Source organism: Protopterus annectens, chromosome 13.part0 (assembly GCF_019279795.1).
Source record: "Protopterus annectens isolate FY-2018-M chromosome 13.part0, PAN1.0, whole genome shotgun sequence".
NCBI classification, from domain to species: Eukaryota; Metazoa; Chordata; order Ceratodontiformes; family Protopteridae; genus Protopterus; species Protopterus annectens.
This window is the reverse complement of record NC_056747.1, coordinates 629,813,074-629,830,057: the sequence shown is the minus strand read 5'-3', so window position 1 is coordinate 629,830,057 and position 16,984 is coordinate 629,813,074. Positions and strand designations below refer to the sequence as shown.

At 39.7% G+C, this 16,984-nt stretch overlaps 1 protein-coding gene across 1 annotated transcript in view; it reads left to right on the top strand.

The window, feature by feature from the left end:
• GLOD4 (glyoxalase domain containing 4) overlaps nt 1–16,984 on the top strand; it is a 354,560-nt gene that overhangs the window by 200,754 nt on the left and 136,822 nt on the right. Inside the window, exon 5 of the mRNA XM_044054305.1 lies at nt 12,643–12,779. Coding sequence (XP_043910240.1) covers nt 12,643–12,779 — 137 coding nt within the window. The remainder of the gene's footprint in view (nt 1–12,642; nt 12,780–16,984) is intronic.

Sequence of the window (16,984 nt, the reverse complement as noted above, 5' to 3'; positions counted from 1 at the left end):
TAATATAGAACTTTCGAGTATTCTAAAATTTTCATTGAAATCTAAGTTCAGATTGTGCACATACAAACATTCAAAGGCACAATTTGTATATATTTTATTGTATACTACAATTGTCTTATATTTTATATATTCGATAATTTATTATTTAATATCTTACATCTCAGATTTTATAAATTTGTAAAATTTATAAAAGTTATAAATTTATACAACACACGACATATTCACACATTTTTTCATATATCGTGTATCAAGTGAGGTGGAGGTTGTGCTGGTAGAGGTGTGAGTCCTCTGTGGTTGTATGTTTGATTGTGTGTATGCATGTGTGTATGTGTGTATGGGTATGCATGTGGTGTGTGGATGGGGGTGGGGGGGTGGAAGTATGTATGCATGTGTATATATGATAGAAAAATATGTAGTATGTCCATACAACATACCTTTGAATTTAAACATTTTTAACATTTTTAATATTTTTAATAAAAAATTTAATAAATATTCAAAGAGATATATTATATGTTTAAATATATACAGATCTATACATGCATATTTGCACACATTTATTTAATTATTCATTTATTCAAATATTTAAATATATACTAAATATTCATTCAATTAATTTTCCGTATAATCGACAATTTCAGATTATCGGAAATATCAAATTATTGGGCTTTTGAATGATGATCATGTGAGATAAATATTTATAAATATCTATATTTCACACAATTTTTCCCTATTGAGATATAATATAACAATAATAACAATATGTATATGTGTATATAATCATATACACATGTATATACATATTCTGTCATATAAAGCGATTTTTAAAGTTGGTAACATAAATTGAAGCTGTCTGGTCTCTTTTTCTGTTTTGTTTTTTTGCCAACACATATATATGTTTAAATATGTCTTTAAGATGATAAGCGCCAATTAAGAATTTCACGCGCTTTTTATAAACAGTGTATAAATTCTACACTTTGAAGTTTTTTAACTGTGTCATTTTTCTGAAGAAGTCCTGTATGTAAACAGGACGAAAAACGTAATTTTTATTTGCAAGCGTTTTAAATTAAAGTTTTTTAATACTTTCCTCTGCAGTCCGGCCGTGGTTCTTGTTTTTTCATTCGTTTGGATTTAATATCGTTTTTCGAACTATGGAACAGAGGTTGTATGTGGACCTCAGATTCCTACAACACTGCAACCTGCACTTGGTTAGAGTGGCATTATGGCCAGCAATGACTAATAAATAAACTGGTCTGTTGTCATGTAAGTTGATGAGCTGATAGCGAAAACTTTACAGAGTGGACCTGATGTCAGGTGCTGTCATGGTAGGGGCTGGTGATACTGCATGCATCTAAATAACAGTGCCAGATGTTATTGCAGAGTAGACATTAAAAAGTCAGGCAGAGAAGCCTGTGACAAGGCAGGGGGCTGGCATCAATCTAGCTACCCAAAGACGGAGGCCAGAATCTGGAAGAGTAGCATGTTTTCTAGCAGATACCCTCTCTGAACATTTCTTTGGGACTTGAGTGGAATATGCCTTGCAAAGTAACAGTCAAAAAATCTGTCTATGAAGACAGAAATCAGAATATGAATATTGTGGAGGGGGTGCCCTTTGAGCAGTGCAAGGGAGGGTGTCCTTCGGACCTCAGGAGGGGAACAATTCTGTCATGTGTCTAGAGTTGGAGGCAGCACTGTGATGGTCAAAATCCCAAAGTTAACTAGGAAAAAGACCCCTGGATCCTTTGTATGTTGACTTGAGGAGTGTAGACCTATAGAATGATAGGAGCTCTGGACTTTCTGCAGCCATGGAAGAAAACTTTGGGAAGGGAAAGGACTTTCTGCAGCCATGGAAGAAAACTTTGGGAAGGGAAATCGAAAGGAGGAAGATGAGGTGGAAAGAGATAAAAGTCCCCAGGGATGACATATATGAGTGCTCCGAACAGAAGCTAGGATCAAAGAAATCGAGGTCCCAGCTAAAGACGATCTCTTATGTTCACATTTGTCATGGTGCCTATTTCCCTCCTTTTTGTCATGCCTCAGCTAATGCTATGCATGGGAAATTGTGAGAAATAAAAGGTAATTTTGTAATGGCTTTGGCCTGTGATGCCTCATGGACACTTTGAAATAGTGTCATTAAGAAACATTGCCATATTTCTGCTATGTGGATATTATCTACTGAATTTCTCAAAAGTTTGAGATTGTGTGTGCTGGATGTGTGAAGCTGAGAGTTCGAAAACCCACAAGTGTCAATCTTGCATAGCACACGTGTGTCAAATTTGAAAGGCTGGCAATAAGTGTGATGATAGGAAGCAAATATATTAAAAAATATAATAACTGGGAAGTGATGCAATCTAGGTTTGCCTTGCTTTTTCCAGTGGCATTGGCAGCCGCAGGGTTAAGATAAATATGTATCAGTTGTGGTGACAAATTTTCCATGTAGTTGAGTGGATGGGGTTTCACCCCCACATAGACTTTCTTGGAATTTGGTTATTAAAATACTTAGTATGTGCATGCGTGTGTGTATATGTGTGTGTATGTGTATATATATATATATATATATATATATATATATATATATACAGTGGGACTGTGACATAATGGAATTCCAGCTTGCAAGTCCTTCACACTCTTGTGACTGTGGATTGCACTACCTAATTCCGTTCCGTTCTGGACCTATTCTAAGCCCAAACCTATAACTTATTGGGTCTGTAATATGTAGCTGGATTTATTTGCTGTAGCTGTCCTTGTTCGAGTGAGCACTTTTCTTAGTGAGTTGGTGGAAGGAAAGAATTAAAGGAGAGGAGACTGCCCAGATATGGCTGCTGCTGAGTGCAGCACTTTGCTCCTGGTGCACTACCAGATTATACCTCATACCATGCCTTTCGGCCCCAAAACTTGGCCCAAACCACAAAAGGAGGAAGAGTATCCATATTCATCAAAGATACCCACACCTCCAGGTTAGTTGCACTGCACGAAGCATCGGAGACCATCCATGTGCAACTAACAGTGGGAAAAACTGCCTTTCAGTTTGTAGCCTGCTACAGACCACCCTCCCAAACTCAGGAACCTCACTCGGCTTTCCTGAGAACACTGGAGAATATGAAGGTCTCTCCAAACACCATTATATTGGGTGATTTCAACTACCCAAACATAGACTGGGAGCATTACTCAAGCCCCAACACCGTAGCCCAAAGGTTCCTAGAATTTATAAACTCAAATGCTATGGAACAACTAGTCACCACTCCCACAAGAGGGGAAAACATACTGGAGCTGATCATCACCAACATGGGGACTCTTTGCTCCACACCAGAGGTATACCCCTCATTGTTAAGATTGGACCATAAATTAATCTCACTGGACATCCACATCCCGACCCACCCCCAGCCCAGAAAACCACAGTGAAAACCTTCTCAAAAGCTAATTTCACACTTCTCAAAACCGAGGTGGAATCCTTCAAAGCTCCCGGGCCAGGGGAAACTACGGCCCAAACTGCAGAATCCTTAATAAACGCATTCTATGGACACCTTCAGGAATGCATGGATCACGCAATCCCAAATAAAACCAAGACCCAATCCTACAAAGGCAGACGTCCTGTCTGGTGGACCCCAGCTATAAATAAGCTATACAACAAAAGGAGGCAGCTACTACATGATAAAGCAAAATCCCTAAAAAGGAAGACATCTCTGATCTGTACTAGCAAAAAACTACGGTCCCTCATAAAATCATCCAAGGCCAGCTTCAAAAGAAAAATTGCACAGGACACTAAAGATAATCACAAGGCCTTCTTTAGTTATGTTAGGAACCTGGGTGGCAACTCCCAGATATGTTCGGAGTTAGTCCAAAATAACAAAAAATACACTGAACCCACAGACATTGCCAACATCCTGGCAGACAGGTTCAGTGCAAACGTCCCCCCCCCCGTCCTCCCCAAAAGAGCAAATATCTATCCCAGCAGAGTGTTGCCTCCCTGACATCTCAGATGTTCAGGTGAGAGTTGCCCTCTCCAAAGCAAAAAACACAGCATAAATGGGACCAGACGGTGTCTCGGGCTGCATCCTACACGAGCTCCAAGAAGAGCTAAAACCTCATATAAAGTTACTGTTCAGTCTCAGCCTTACTACAGGATATGTACCCAAGGAATGGCGTACAGCAGCAGTGGTCCCACTCCACAAAGGTGGTGCCTCAGCGGACCCTGGAAACTATCGCCCCATAAGCCTGACTAGCCTGGTCTGCAAAGCTATGGAGCGGATCATCATGGAGCTCATAAACAAAGACATTGGGGACCTACAGACGCTGGATCCTTCCCAATTCGGCTTTGTTAAGGGCAGATCCTGCCTCTTGAACTTGGTCAATTTCTTTGAAACAGTCACCAAGGCCATAGATGAAGGGAAGGCAGTCCACACAGCCTACCTGGACCTCGCAAAAGCCTTCGACACAATACCCCACTCGGGCATCATAAATAAAGCTCTCCAGCTTAAATATCAACCCCTATGTCATAAGATGGGTTGCAAACTGGCTCAAGGATAGAACCCACATGGGCAGAATTGCGGGAGCTATGTCAGACTCTAAACCAGTTACAAGTGGCATCCCACAAGGCTCATTCCTGGGACCTCTCTTGTTCGGTAAATATTTTTCTGAAGTACAGGCTAACACGGAAGGACTATGGCTGACCAAGTTCGCAGATGACTGCAAACTGGGTGCCATAATCGACTCTCCAGCTGACACAAGCATCCTCCAAAAGGGTCTCACAGAGACAGATAACTGGTGCCGGAACCATGGCCTAAAGCTAAATGCCAAAAAATGTATAGTCATCCCGTTTGGGAGAACAAAGTGCCCATAAATTACCACATAGGCGGTAATCCATTAAGTACGGAGGAAGTAATTAGGGACCTGGGGACCCAAGTTGATAGTAATCTCTCCTTTGACAACCACGTTGCCAAAGTGGTTAGAAAGACCTTCTATATAGCCCACCTTATCATGAAAGGATTCACATCTAGATCAAGGGAGGTCATTGTGCCCCTTTACTCATCACTCATCAGGCCCATAATTGAATACAATGCCCCATTTGGGATGTACCTTACCCGACGCCTGCAGCAACTGGAAAGACCCTAAAAGTACCTCACCAAGAGGATCAAGGGACTCAAACAGATGACCTATGCTGCTCAGTTAAAGAAACTCCAGCTCTACTCAGTTGCATACCGCCTACTTAGAGGCGATCTGTGCCTGACGTATAAAGCCATGTCCAACCCAGAATTAATGGACATGCTCCACCTCATAAAATCCAAATCCCTTAGAGCTACGTGCTCGATGGACTTGAAACTCAGCACAGAAATTAATAGGACATGTTGGAGGGACAGATTTATAACCCAGAGGTTCCCATCACTCTGGAATAGAATCCCAGTCCATGTCAGGCAGAGCCCCACACTGACTCTCTTCAAGAGGAATCTTGACGAGTGGATGGGAGATCGTAGGTTTACCCCGGGGATCACTTCTGTGTCACTACTAGACAGAGGCACAGTAAACTAACCTTAAAAGGGCACAGTAAACTCATTTAAAAGGGTGGTGAAAGCCAAACACACTCTGGCCAGGCTTGTAAATGCCCAAGGGCAGATAGCCTAGTATCAACCTATGAACCTATGAAGAAGTTTTATTTCATGACCAAAGGCTTTTCTTGTATTTTTGTTAAGTGTTTGGGAAAGGATACTCTGCTTGTGAGGTACTTGACAGTGTTGTATTAACCTCCTTGTTACCCTCACTTGCATACTTACCAGGATCTAAAGGCTACAGTACCAGTTTTCACTTTTTCCTCCTTGGCTTACTAATGCAGCAGTAATCAGACTCCTCTGCATTACCTTCTCAAGCACTCAAAAAGAAGAAACTTTCAAAGGAAATTTATAGGCTAATTCTGACTCCTTTGTTGCTTCAGTTTCAGGGTACAAAGAAAAGATGCCTCTGATTAGATAAAGATTCTCTGTTTGGCCTGTGTGTAGCTGAGGTACTTAAGAAGTGTAGTGAAATGGGGAAACTGATACAAGGAGTTGCACAACATTTTCAATCTCATTTTTTCAAACAGAGTAACATTTTAACCCAACGTCTGCCTCTTTCTCCAACAAACAATTTAAACAGTGAGGGGACAATCCTTGGGTATCCCTGGGAGTAATAGAATCATTGCCAGTCTTCTAGGCAAAGGCTGTCATTCAAGGATGTTTCTGGGTCCCAAATCAGAGGGATCATTGAGGCCAGTACTGAATCTTTCCACTTTAAATCTCCATGTCAAAGTTTCCAGCCCACAAGGAAAACAGGTTGCTTTTCCTTGGAATCCTATTTTTTTGCTTGAAAAGCTTATGCCATCTCCATTTGAGCCAGCTCATTGGTCAGATTTAATGTTCTTCACATGGAAGACTGATTTCCTCATTTCTCTGACATCAGCTCGGAGAATATCCGAGTTACAAACACTTATGATGAGTTAAATCCTTTTGTGTTTTTGATAAGGACAGGGTTTCCCTGGGAGCAAATCCTGCCTTTATGCCTAAAATAGTTTATTTATTTTAAGCCAGACCATTAACCTCCTAGTTTTATTTCCTAAACCTAGGAACAAGGGAGAAACAATCCCTTAATTTCTCTACTTATATAGGCAGCTCAGATACTACCTAGACTAAACTCAATCTTTCTGTTTGTGTCATTTGAAGGTAAGAGTAAAGGCAATGAGTTTCAAAGTGTAACTGTTATTTCATAGTTGTGTGCTATTACTTTTTGTTATACTCTGCACAACAAGCCACTTCCAGGCAGAGCCATGGCTCATTCTACTGAAACATTGGCTTCTGCTGTGGGTTTCTGGAAAGGTGTAAACTCTAGTAGCACTCTAGAGGCAACAACTTTGACCTCATTCCATACCTTTACAAAGCATTACAAATTGGATTTGTTCTCCAGGGTCAGATCTAACTTTACTACAACCATTTTCCAGGAGTTCCTGGACTCATAGGTAATGCCCCCCCCCCCCTCTGTTTTACTATACTTGTCTAAGCTATAATAATCTTCCGAAATAGTTTCAGCTACTGTAATGGTGATTCATTGTGAACATAGTACAGTTATGTAAGTAAACTTACCAAAACAGTAGATGTTATAATGGATCACTGTTGCAGTACCTGTCCCTCTCTCCCTCCTTCCACCCCCGTTTTCCCTATTGTTCTTGTTTTGTTAACCAGGGTGTGGTTCCTTTTCATCCTGTTTGTACATGGCTAGTTTGCTTTGTTTACTAGCACACACGTTCTGGATCTTGCATTCTTCCAAAGCAAAAAAGTGTTCTGAAGCTTCTGGTGCTCCTTCCGCCTCTTTTACAAAGTGTTTCTTGTGCTTCTGGCAGGAGTAGTGCTGGGAGGATGCCCAAAACTCTTGGAAGCTGGCGGGTGCAGGTGAGGTATCTTAGGGTACTGCAATGGTGATCAGTTAGAACATTTACTGTTATGGCAAGATTACTTTTTTTCAGTTGACTATATTGGACTTACTCTTATCACCTGTGACCAAGCCTGTACAACTGTGAAAGAATATAAAAGTCGTGATCAAGAGCTGCATCTAGGGATTCAGAGTACACATATTCAGAAATATAGATTTTCACATTTTGCTTGCTCCAAAATACAGGAGTGCAATTTTCTGTTGGTGAATATTCCATGGTTAAAGGACAGCAGGCAGTTTTTCTTTAAAATTTGAGATATTTCCATTTTTCACTGAGTAGGAGGCTTAATTTACTACAGATGAGTGAAATCATTACAAGAGCTTCAAAATGCATTAGATGTGTAGTAAAAAGACAGATTCAAGAAGTCAGAATCAGACTTCACACATGCACACACCTCCCCAGATATACATACCAAAACCATCCCCAATGAATGGTAAAATTAGTTAACCATTCTAAGTTCCTAACCACTTCTTTAAAACCTCCTACAAACAAACTGAAATTGCTTCTCCCACTAACTACATGTCACAGACCAAAGGTTCCGCTTCTTTCTTCCTCTAATTGGCTTGCCCTATCAGGAGACATTCACCCCAACCCTGGACCTATGACTAGTATCAATCCTTCTCGCCCTACCACTTCAAATAGGACCAACGATAAATACCTAAAGCTCATTACCATTAACGCCCAGAGTGTAAAATGTAAAATAACACTCTTCCATGCTTGGCTAAACCACACTCAACCTGATATAGTGGCAGTCTCAGAGTCATGGCTAAAACACCACATCTCTAACTCTGAAATTGTATCTCCAGCTATCAAGCTCTCAGATACGACCGCCAAAACAGGAAAGGAGGAGGAGTAGCCTTAATCTATAACAGCCAACTGAACTTCTGTCCCTACCAGAACCCCATTCCTCAGTTCAACAGTGCCGAACTAGTCACTGGGATCCTCAAAATGAATAAATACAAAAGTATCTGTATTGTGGCCATCTATATCCCCCCTGGAGACAACACTAACACCCTAGAAAACATTCTCTCTTGGGCCTCAACCAACATTAAACTAGAAATATACATTCTAAATGATGTGAACATTGACTAGAATAGAATCAGTGACAATAATCCCTCTCTGTCTATCAATCTATTTAATTTCACACAACTAATAAACAGCATTACCAGACCTAACAGAAACAACCCCCTGGGGTCCATCCTGGACTGGATCTTAGTCTCCCACCCTAATAAGATCTCTGACTCTGGCATTCTACCAGACACAATGAGTGATCATCTCCCAGCCTTTATTCACCAAGCTTCCCATTCCTCCCCACACCAACACCAATATACCCATACTCGTAATCTCTCAAACTTTAACCCTTCTATATTTTCGGAAACCCTTAAACTAACGAATTGGGACATGCTAAAAACTCTTCCACTAAATAAAGCCTTAGACTCCTTCAATACTACCTTCCTAAGCATCCTAAATTCCCAAGCCCGACCCCGGGCAAAACAAATAAAATACAATTCCGCCCCTTGGCTAACAAAGGACACAAAAACTCTTATGCTACAAAGAGATAAGACATGGAAACTTTACAACAAAAATAAACACCCAGCCACCCTCCTTCAATATAAGCAACTCCACAATCTAACCAAAAAGCATATCACTAATGATAAAAAGTCTTATTATACCAAACTACAGTCCACTCACTCCAAAAATCCCAGACAATTCTGGAACCCCATCAACTCGCTTATGCACCCTGGCACTAAATCCAGTCCCTGTCCCGACAACAATAAAACCGACACAGAAATTGCCACCCTTTTTAACCACTTCTTTACAAACTCTATAGCTGAACTCACTAAGACCTTGCCAAACTACAACCCCTCCCCTTCCCTTAATATCACTTCCCCCTCTACTCCACAACCCCACACAGCTAATTCTCCCCCTATGTTTTGGCTAAAAACAGTCTCAACTTCATACATTAAAAAGCTTCTTTCCAAACTTAAGCCATGCTCCAATGTCCCCAACAATATTCCCTCACTCTTCCTCAAGCACGCTGCAGACGGTATCGCCATCTCCATCAGCATTCTCATCAATAGATCCATTCAGGAATCTTACGTCCCCAAATTATGGAGCGCCGCCTACATCTTGCCCCTCCACAAAGAAGGCAAAAACAATAGTATCTCTAACTTCAGACCAATAGCCACTTTTCCCCAATTTCAAAAGTACTTGAAAAAATGCGTTCACCTGCAACTCATGCCCCACCTCCTCAATAACCAGCTCCTCAGCCCTACACAACATGGCTTCCGTCGTGGCCATAGTACTACAACTGCTCTCCTCTCTTTCTTAGACATTGTTGACATGCCCATGATGCTGGAGAAATTGTCTCCACTGTCGTCCTTGATCTATCCAAGGCATTTGACACTGTATCACATACCCATCTTCTCAATCACCTTTCTAACCTCAGTCTCTCCTTAGATACCCTTTCATGGTTCAAAAGTTATCTTTCTGTCAGATCCCAAGCTGTGAAATGGCAAACTGGTACTTCAACCTTCCTACCTACACCTACCGGAGTCCCCCAGGGATCTATACACGGACCTATGCTGTTTAACATATTCATCAATAATTTTCACACTGCAATTCCAAACGCTCAAATAGTGCAATATGCTGATGACTCCACGTTAGTCTGCTCTGCCCTTAGCCTTCCTGAGCTCCAGACTAAAACCCAATTGACCTTCACAACTACAGAGAAACTGGATGCTTCAAAATCATCTCTCCCTTAATGCCAATAAATCCAAAATCCTTCTTTTCTCCCCTACAAAAGCCCATCCTCTTGACAAGCAATCATTCAAGATCACCAGCCATACTCACTACTCTATAGAAGTTGTTCTTTCTGACAAACTTCTTGGTGTTACCATTGATGAACATCTGAAATTTGATACACATATTCAACTGAATATCAAAAAAACCCATCATAAACTCTGTATGCTACATAGAAATGCTCACTTTCTCTCTCCTGCTACAAGGCAAACCCTCGCCTCCCCCTACCTAATACCTTCCCTATTGTATGGTGCTCCACTTCTAACTAACCTCTCAGCCTCCATCTCCTCAAAATTATAAAGCTGCTACAACAAAATTGCCAAATTTGCTACTAAATCTACTGACTGCACCCACCATTGCACCTCTCTCCACAGTCTAAAGTGGCTCGAGCTTCCTAATCATGTAGACTACCTTCAGCTTACTACAGCCCACACCTACTGTATGCCCTGCTCTAGCTAATATCTTGCCTTTCTACACAGCACTCAGACCCCTAAGATCAGCCCAACAAAATCTACTTTCTGTACACAAACCTAAACGACCCCCTAGCCAGTTTCTCCTTTCCTACTCACTAGCCAAAAAATGGAACTCTCTCCCACCCCTGCTTAGAATCACTACAAACTCTGAACACTTTAAATCCCTACTCTACTCCCCCCAAAACTGGAAATGTAATTGTACCCTTCGACCTAAATCCCTCTTGTGTCTCCCAGACATGTTCTCCTTCAAACGCCTCTACTTTCTGCTATTTCTAAGCTCCCCCCTCTACTTCAGCTGTATATTGAATTTTTCTCCCCAGTGTACTCATTATTTAAATACTGTACACAGGCTCCCATCTCTACTCTGTGCAAATGGCTCTACATGCAAATTGCTCTCTGAATTTGATTGTAAAAATGATGCTATTCACATATTTCATATGTATGTGTTCTTTTGCATTATTCTATGAATAATTTGTACAAATGTATGATTCTATGCTTGCTTGTTTTAATTTCTGTAACTGTTTTTATTGTTGCTTGTTTTAATTTCTGTAATTGTTTTTATTATGGAGCTTTTCTCCCCGGGTCTCCACTGAAAATGGGTCTTTTGGGCCCAGTAGACCTCCCCGGTTATCAAACTGGAAATAAATAAATAAAATAAATATTTGCAGGTATGTAGGCTGTCCTGCACTCCCCACTCCCCTTTGTGTGAGACTTCATCACACTTTCTTATACTCACTACGCAGTTATACATTGTCTGGGGAAACAGTAAGTAGCTTGGGTGAAGCACTACTCACATAGCTGCATTCTTACAGTATGCGCCAAGGTTTTTTAGACCATGCCAAGAAATTATGCCTCTGGATGTTTCACTTGGGCAATTTTTTTTCCAAGGTATCTCCATTTGAATATATGTAGCTTATCCTTATACCATACCCTACTGAATGCCAAATGGCAATCACTATTTGGTAGAACTCATGCATGAAACTTCTGGTTAGTCGGCAATGTACGAGCACCAAGTACCTTCAACAATGAACCATTTGTCTGATTTGCCTGAATTTGTTAATGGCCCAAGAGCAGTTTATACTGCATAAAGGCACTGTAATAATTATGTCCACTGAGCTTCCGCAGCTGGAGTAAGGGGACAGTCAGGAGGCTGCATTCTCAAGTCCATGTAAGTAAATGGGACTGGTACTGACCAGTTGGTAACAGATTAGTCAGTGAATCTGTCTGACTACTTCCATTATAACTGTCAGTCCTAAAAGAGAGTTGATTAGATCACAATCTAGTAAGTTGTTCTTTCCAGCATCCTGTATTCCCCATTAAATACTTTAATTAGGCCACAAAACTTAATATATCATCAACATTTAACTGAAACATTTTGTCATGGTAACACCACACTGATGTTGAGGGTTAAAAACAGAGTAAAAACTTTATGGCTCACACATCAATGTACCAGTCTGGTGCTACAGGAAGAAACCCATCAGTGAGTTACTTAAATCTTTATTTCGTCATATGTGGAAAGGACACAAAGGAACATGGTCAAATTAATCTTTTTATGTATCTGTAGAGAATTAGTTAAGTTTCATGTGGGTACCATCTTTCAAAAAAGAGAGAGGTGTGTAACTCAGGTTGAGGGTTCAAGCTTGGCAGATGGAAAGAAGAACAATAAGTAATTCACAGACAGGGTGCTGAAAAATTGAAGGCACCCTTAAAAAAATTAGGATGAAAAGAATAACAAACTTTAGTGGTGCATAGCGTAGTCATTTGGACATCCTTGGGATGAATTAAAGGGAAGGTTTAACCTACTGGATAATTAAAAGCTGTAGCTCGTTCAGTGTACAGTCCATATGTCAGATATTTTTTCTTTGCAGTCTTTCTGCCATAATGATTAACAGCAATGCCTTCTGCTTTATGTTGCAGATCCAGTTCAGAAGGTGACCCTTGCTGTGTCTGACCTTGAACGTTCAGTCAGTTATTGGTCTGAACTGCTGGGAATGAAGGTGTATGAGAAGGATGAAGCAAAGAAACGAGCTGTACTGGGATATTCTGATAATCAAGTACGTTTTGACTGTGCATTGGAGCCTCTCTTTTGTGTTTATAGTGCATAGTATTAGTGTGCAACGTATAAGAAATGGAAAAATATGCTGTTACTTCTAGTGTCCTTCAGAACTTGCATCCCATGGTTTTGATTTCTTAATTTGCTGTTTGACAGTTCATCTCAAACCCTTATTGCTTCCCCTTAAAAACCTATGGTACTCTTTTGTTCCAGCAAGTATCAACAAAATCCTTACACTGGAACTTTGGATCTTTCAAAGCAAAAGGTGGAGGAAGTTTTTAGCTTATGTTTTCAGCTATTTGAACTTTAGGAAAATTGCCAATTATATATTTGAGAAGTAAAAATCAAGAAAGGAGCACAGCCTTTAGATGACTGTGTGTTATATATATGTTCATACTGGGTGTTCAAGCCTTAAGGCCATCAAGAAACACATTCTCTAAAAGACAAGTCACATGCCCAGCTACCCATCCATTTGTCTAAGTTTAATTTAAAAATATTCAAGGAAGCTGAGTTGCATATAAGCAAGTGGTAATTTATACAGTAGTATTGGGATTTTATGGTTAATATACAATATTCTCATACCAATCATGTGACTCTTTACTTTATAAACACAATTTGAATGTTTGATTTTTTTGTACTGTCATTAATATCTAAATTCATGGTGGCTTATAAAGCACTGTCATTTAAATCCTTATAGGCAAAAATCAGTCAGCTTGTCTCTAAAGTTTCAGTAACATATCGTAAACAAACATAACCTTTTACATCTTTCTTTGTAGCATAGATTTGACAAAGATTTAATTATTTTGGTAAACCTTTTCTGTATTGAGTCTAACCTACTCAACTGATTAATGTGGTAAGTAATAAAGTATTTTATTCAAAATTAGTCTAGATCATGAGCGGACAAGGTGATCCGCTGTGGCGACCCCTAACCAGGAAAAGCCAAAAGAAGAAGAAGTCTAGATGTGATGATATCAGGTAGTGCCATGTGGGCCAGGGAGAGTAGGGCAGTGCATGTATAACATATGCCAGCATAGCTAGCTGGAGTTTTGTAAAGAATTTTGTGTCATTTGACGGTCACACTGATTTGTACAGATGCTTGTGTTAAAAATGTACTTGTAAAGTTGCTTGTGTTAAAACTGCATCAACTGTGGCTTCTGCTGGACAGAAAATAAATATATATGTATGTTAGTATTATTGTAACTGATTAAATGTATATGTTTTGTGAGAGAATTCTGGAAGGGAAGATGTTAATGTCAGTACAGCTAATTTTGAAAAATAAGTTGAAAATTAAATAGGTTGGTTTAGGCCATAAAGATTTTATCTTACAGGACCGATTGCAACCAGAGACAGAAATGTGTGGGAAAACTAGGACTAGGAATCTTACTATATTTTCCTTAGGGATGAACTAATTGCTACCCTTGAAGGGTGGAAGTTTTTGAAATTGTTTTATAGCTTTCAGATGCTGCAACAGATCTTAGCAAATCTCTGTGTGTGTATTGTACCAGAGTCAGGTGACCAGATGTGATGTAATTTTATAACCAGCACTGAAATGATTCTTTAGATATTATTGGGAGATATTGTCGCTCATCCTTCTCTAATACAGATAACGAATAGGCAGGGTGGTTCGTTTGCATGCAGATATAAACAAACTGATTGACTGACTATACAGACATACATGTTTACATCTCAACACAGACATACATGTTTACATCTCAACAGCTTACTACAAAATGGCAGCCAGGCTCGCACATGCTCAGTATTGGTCTACATATTGGTCTACATTCTCCCTGTTAAATAGATTGCTCTCAATGAAACAACGTTAGAATAAGACATGTGATAATATAGACATTAGAAACAAATGCAATGTTCATGGCCAGGTTGCTGTGTATCTGTAGCATGGAAATGCAACCTGATCTAGTGATATAGTAATCAGAACTGGGTTTAGCAACAGGGACAGTCATCGGTGAACAACTCGTATCAGGAATTTCAGAATTCATCTCAGGAACAGGGATATATTCTGGAATGTCCTCTGGAACTGGAATACTGGACAACTCACTGTGAGACAGAGTCTTTCTCGCAACCTAAATACTGCAGTACAGGCTCAGACACCAACATCAAACGTTTCCGATTCTGCCCAAACTCTACGCCTTGTAATTCCACAATGTACGATCTCGGTCCTGGGCAAGTACTCTTCACAAATGCAATCCCATCATAACCTTTGCATGTTTGCATTCTCACGGTCTCTCCTTCATGTAATGAATTGAGCAGTTTCTGGACTTACCATAAGACTGATATTTTGTTCTTGGCACTTGGAACCAATAAACTACTGACTGGTAATGTAGTTCTGGTTTGTCTCAACAGAAGTCTCTGGGCAGGTGAACCAAGATGTTTATCACAAGGAATATTTTTGAGATTCAAGAGATTCAGGAAAATGTCAGTATTGTCTTGTTTTGACTTCTATGGTAATTTGTTTCACACTTTGAACTGCACGTTCTGCCTGCAGGTTCTCAGGGCTACTTGCAACATGAATAAAGTCCCACTCTTCAACAAATCTTTTGAATTTCTGGCTTGTAAACTGTGTACCATTGTCAGATTTAACATTATGCGGACTACCATGGACAGCAAAGTGACGCTTCATCTTAGTAATGACAGTACTGGATGGTAGATTAGGAAGTAGGTCAATCTTGAACCAGTTGGAATAGGAGTCTACTAACACCAAATAATGCTGACCATTCCACTCGAAAATATCAGTGGATACTGTTGACCATGGTAGTTGAGGAATCTGGTTTAGCTGAGGTGATTCCTTCTATTGATGTGAGTTTGTACTATTACATACAGAACAAGGTGAAAGTACTCTGTCAATATCTTGTGACATAGAAGTGAACAGTGCAAAATACTTCATCTTTTGCCCATTAATCTACTGCATTGACTGTTTCATGAAGCAGAGACATACCATCAACATAAAAAGTAGAGTCACAGCTTTCTAATTGATCAACTCGTTTTTTTGAAATGTTCCCTTTTAGTAAAAGAATGAGTCCATTTTGATTTACAAAACCTTTTGAAATGATTCCACTTATTGCATTTGTGGCATTGCTGGCCAAAAGCTAAACATTTTTCTTTTTTAGACTCGTGATTTCCACCACAATTATGGCAGTTAGCAATAAAACTAGGTGGGACCCATTCTTTGAGTTTGCTGACTCACTCTTGTGCTTCACTGACGATGTGCATATTCTAAAATTTACTAGAAAGCTCTGGGGTTTACCAGTGACTGTTGCAGGGGTTACAGTTGCTGCCATATGCTTCGGCCTGTTTCTTTTAACCACGTGCTGCATACTATCAACGTTAGCTTTAGAAGTTACTGGAAGCATGCATCTCTCATTTGTAAGCATATTTGCATGCTTTTCTGTAAGCTCATATATCTGACAAATTTCAATGGCCGTACTAAAACTTAAAAAACTGTCACAAAGCAAAATCTTTCTCACAGCATCATCTTTGATACCAAACATAAGTCTGTCTTTTATTATCTCATCCCTTAAATCACCAAATCAGCACATTTTAACATCGTTTCTCAAGTCAGTCATATATGCTGCAAAAATTTCACCAAACTTTTGATCCCTTGTGTAAAATAAGTGCCTTTCCATTGTAATATTTGTTTGGGTATTACACATTTCTCTAAATTTACATTTTAAGCACCTGGGGTCTTCCTTTGACACAGCTGGTACAACTAAATAGCGGTTTTCCCCCCTCTCCTGCAAATACAGCAGGTACATACACAAATGAATGCTCACGCTCTGTGGCTTCTGACCCAGCTAAATTAAGCAGAATAAACTCCTTTGTATGGTCATCTTTATCAGAAAATGCACCTGTATGAAAATATACTCTTGCTCAAACACTCTCTAGTTCTTTGCAATGTTATTAAACACAAGTGGACCAGGTTTTCAAAACCGGTCTGCCATGCCAACAAATTATGCCCAAACATGGTAAAGATATGGCCCTTGTAATTAAATACAAACAAACTGCTATGTGTGCTTGTAATAACATTCAAATGCACAATAAAATCTTCAAAATACTATACATTGCGACATATGCTTTGAAATGGCTGCATTTTGCAAAATAACTGTACTGTAATACTGCACAAACATGCGAACACTTCATACACTTCAGATATTTCAAATAGCTTTGATTAATGCAAAAAAGTAGCGCTTA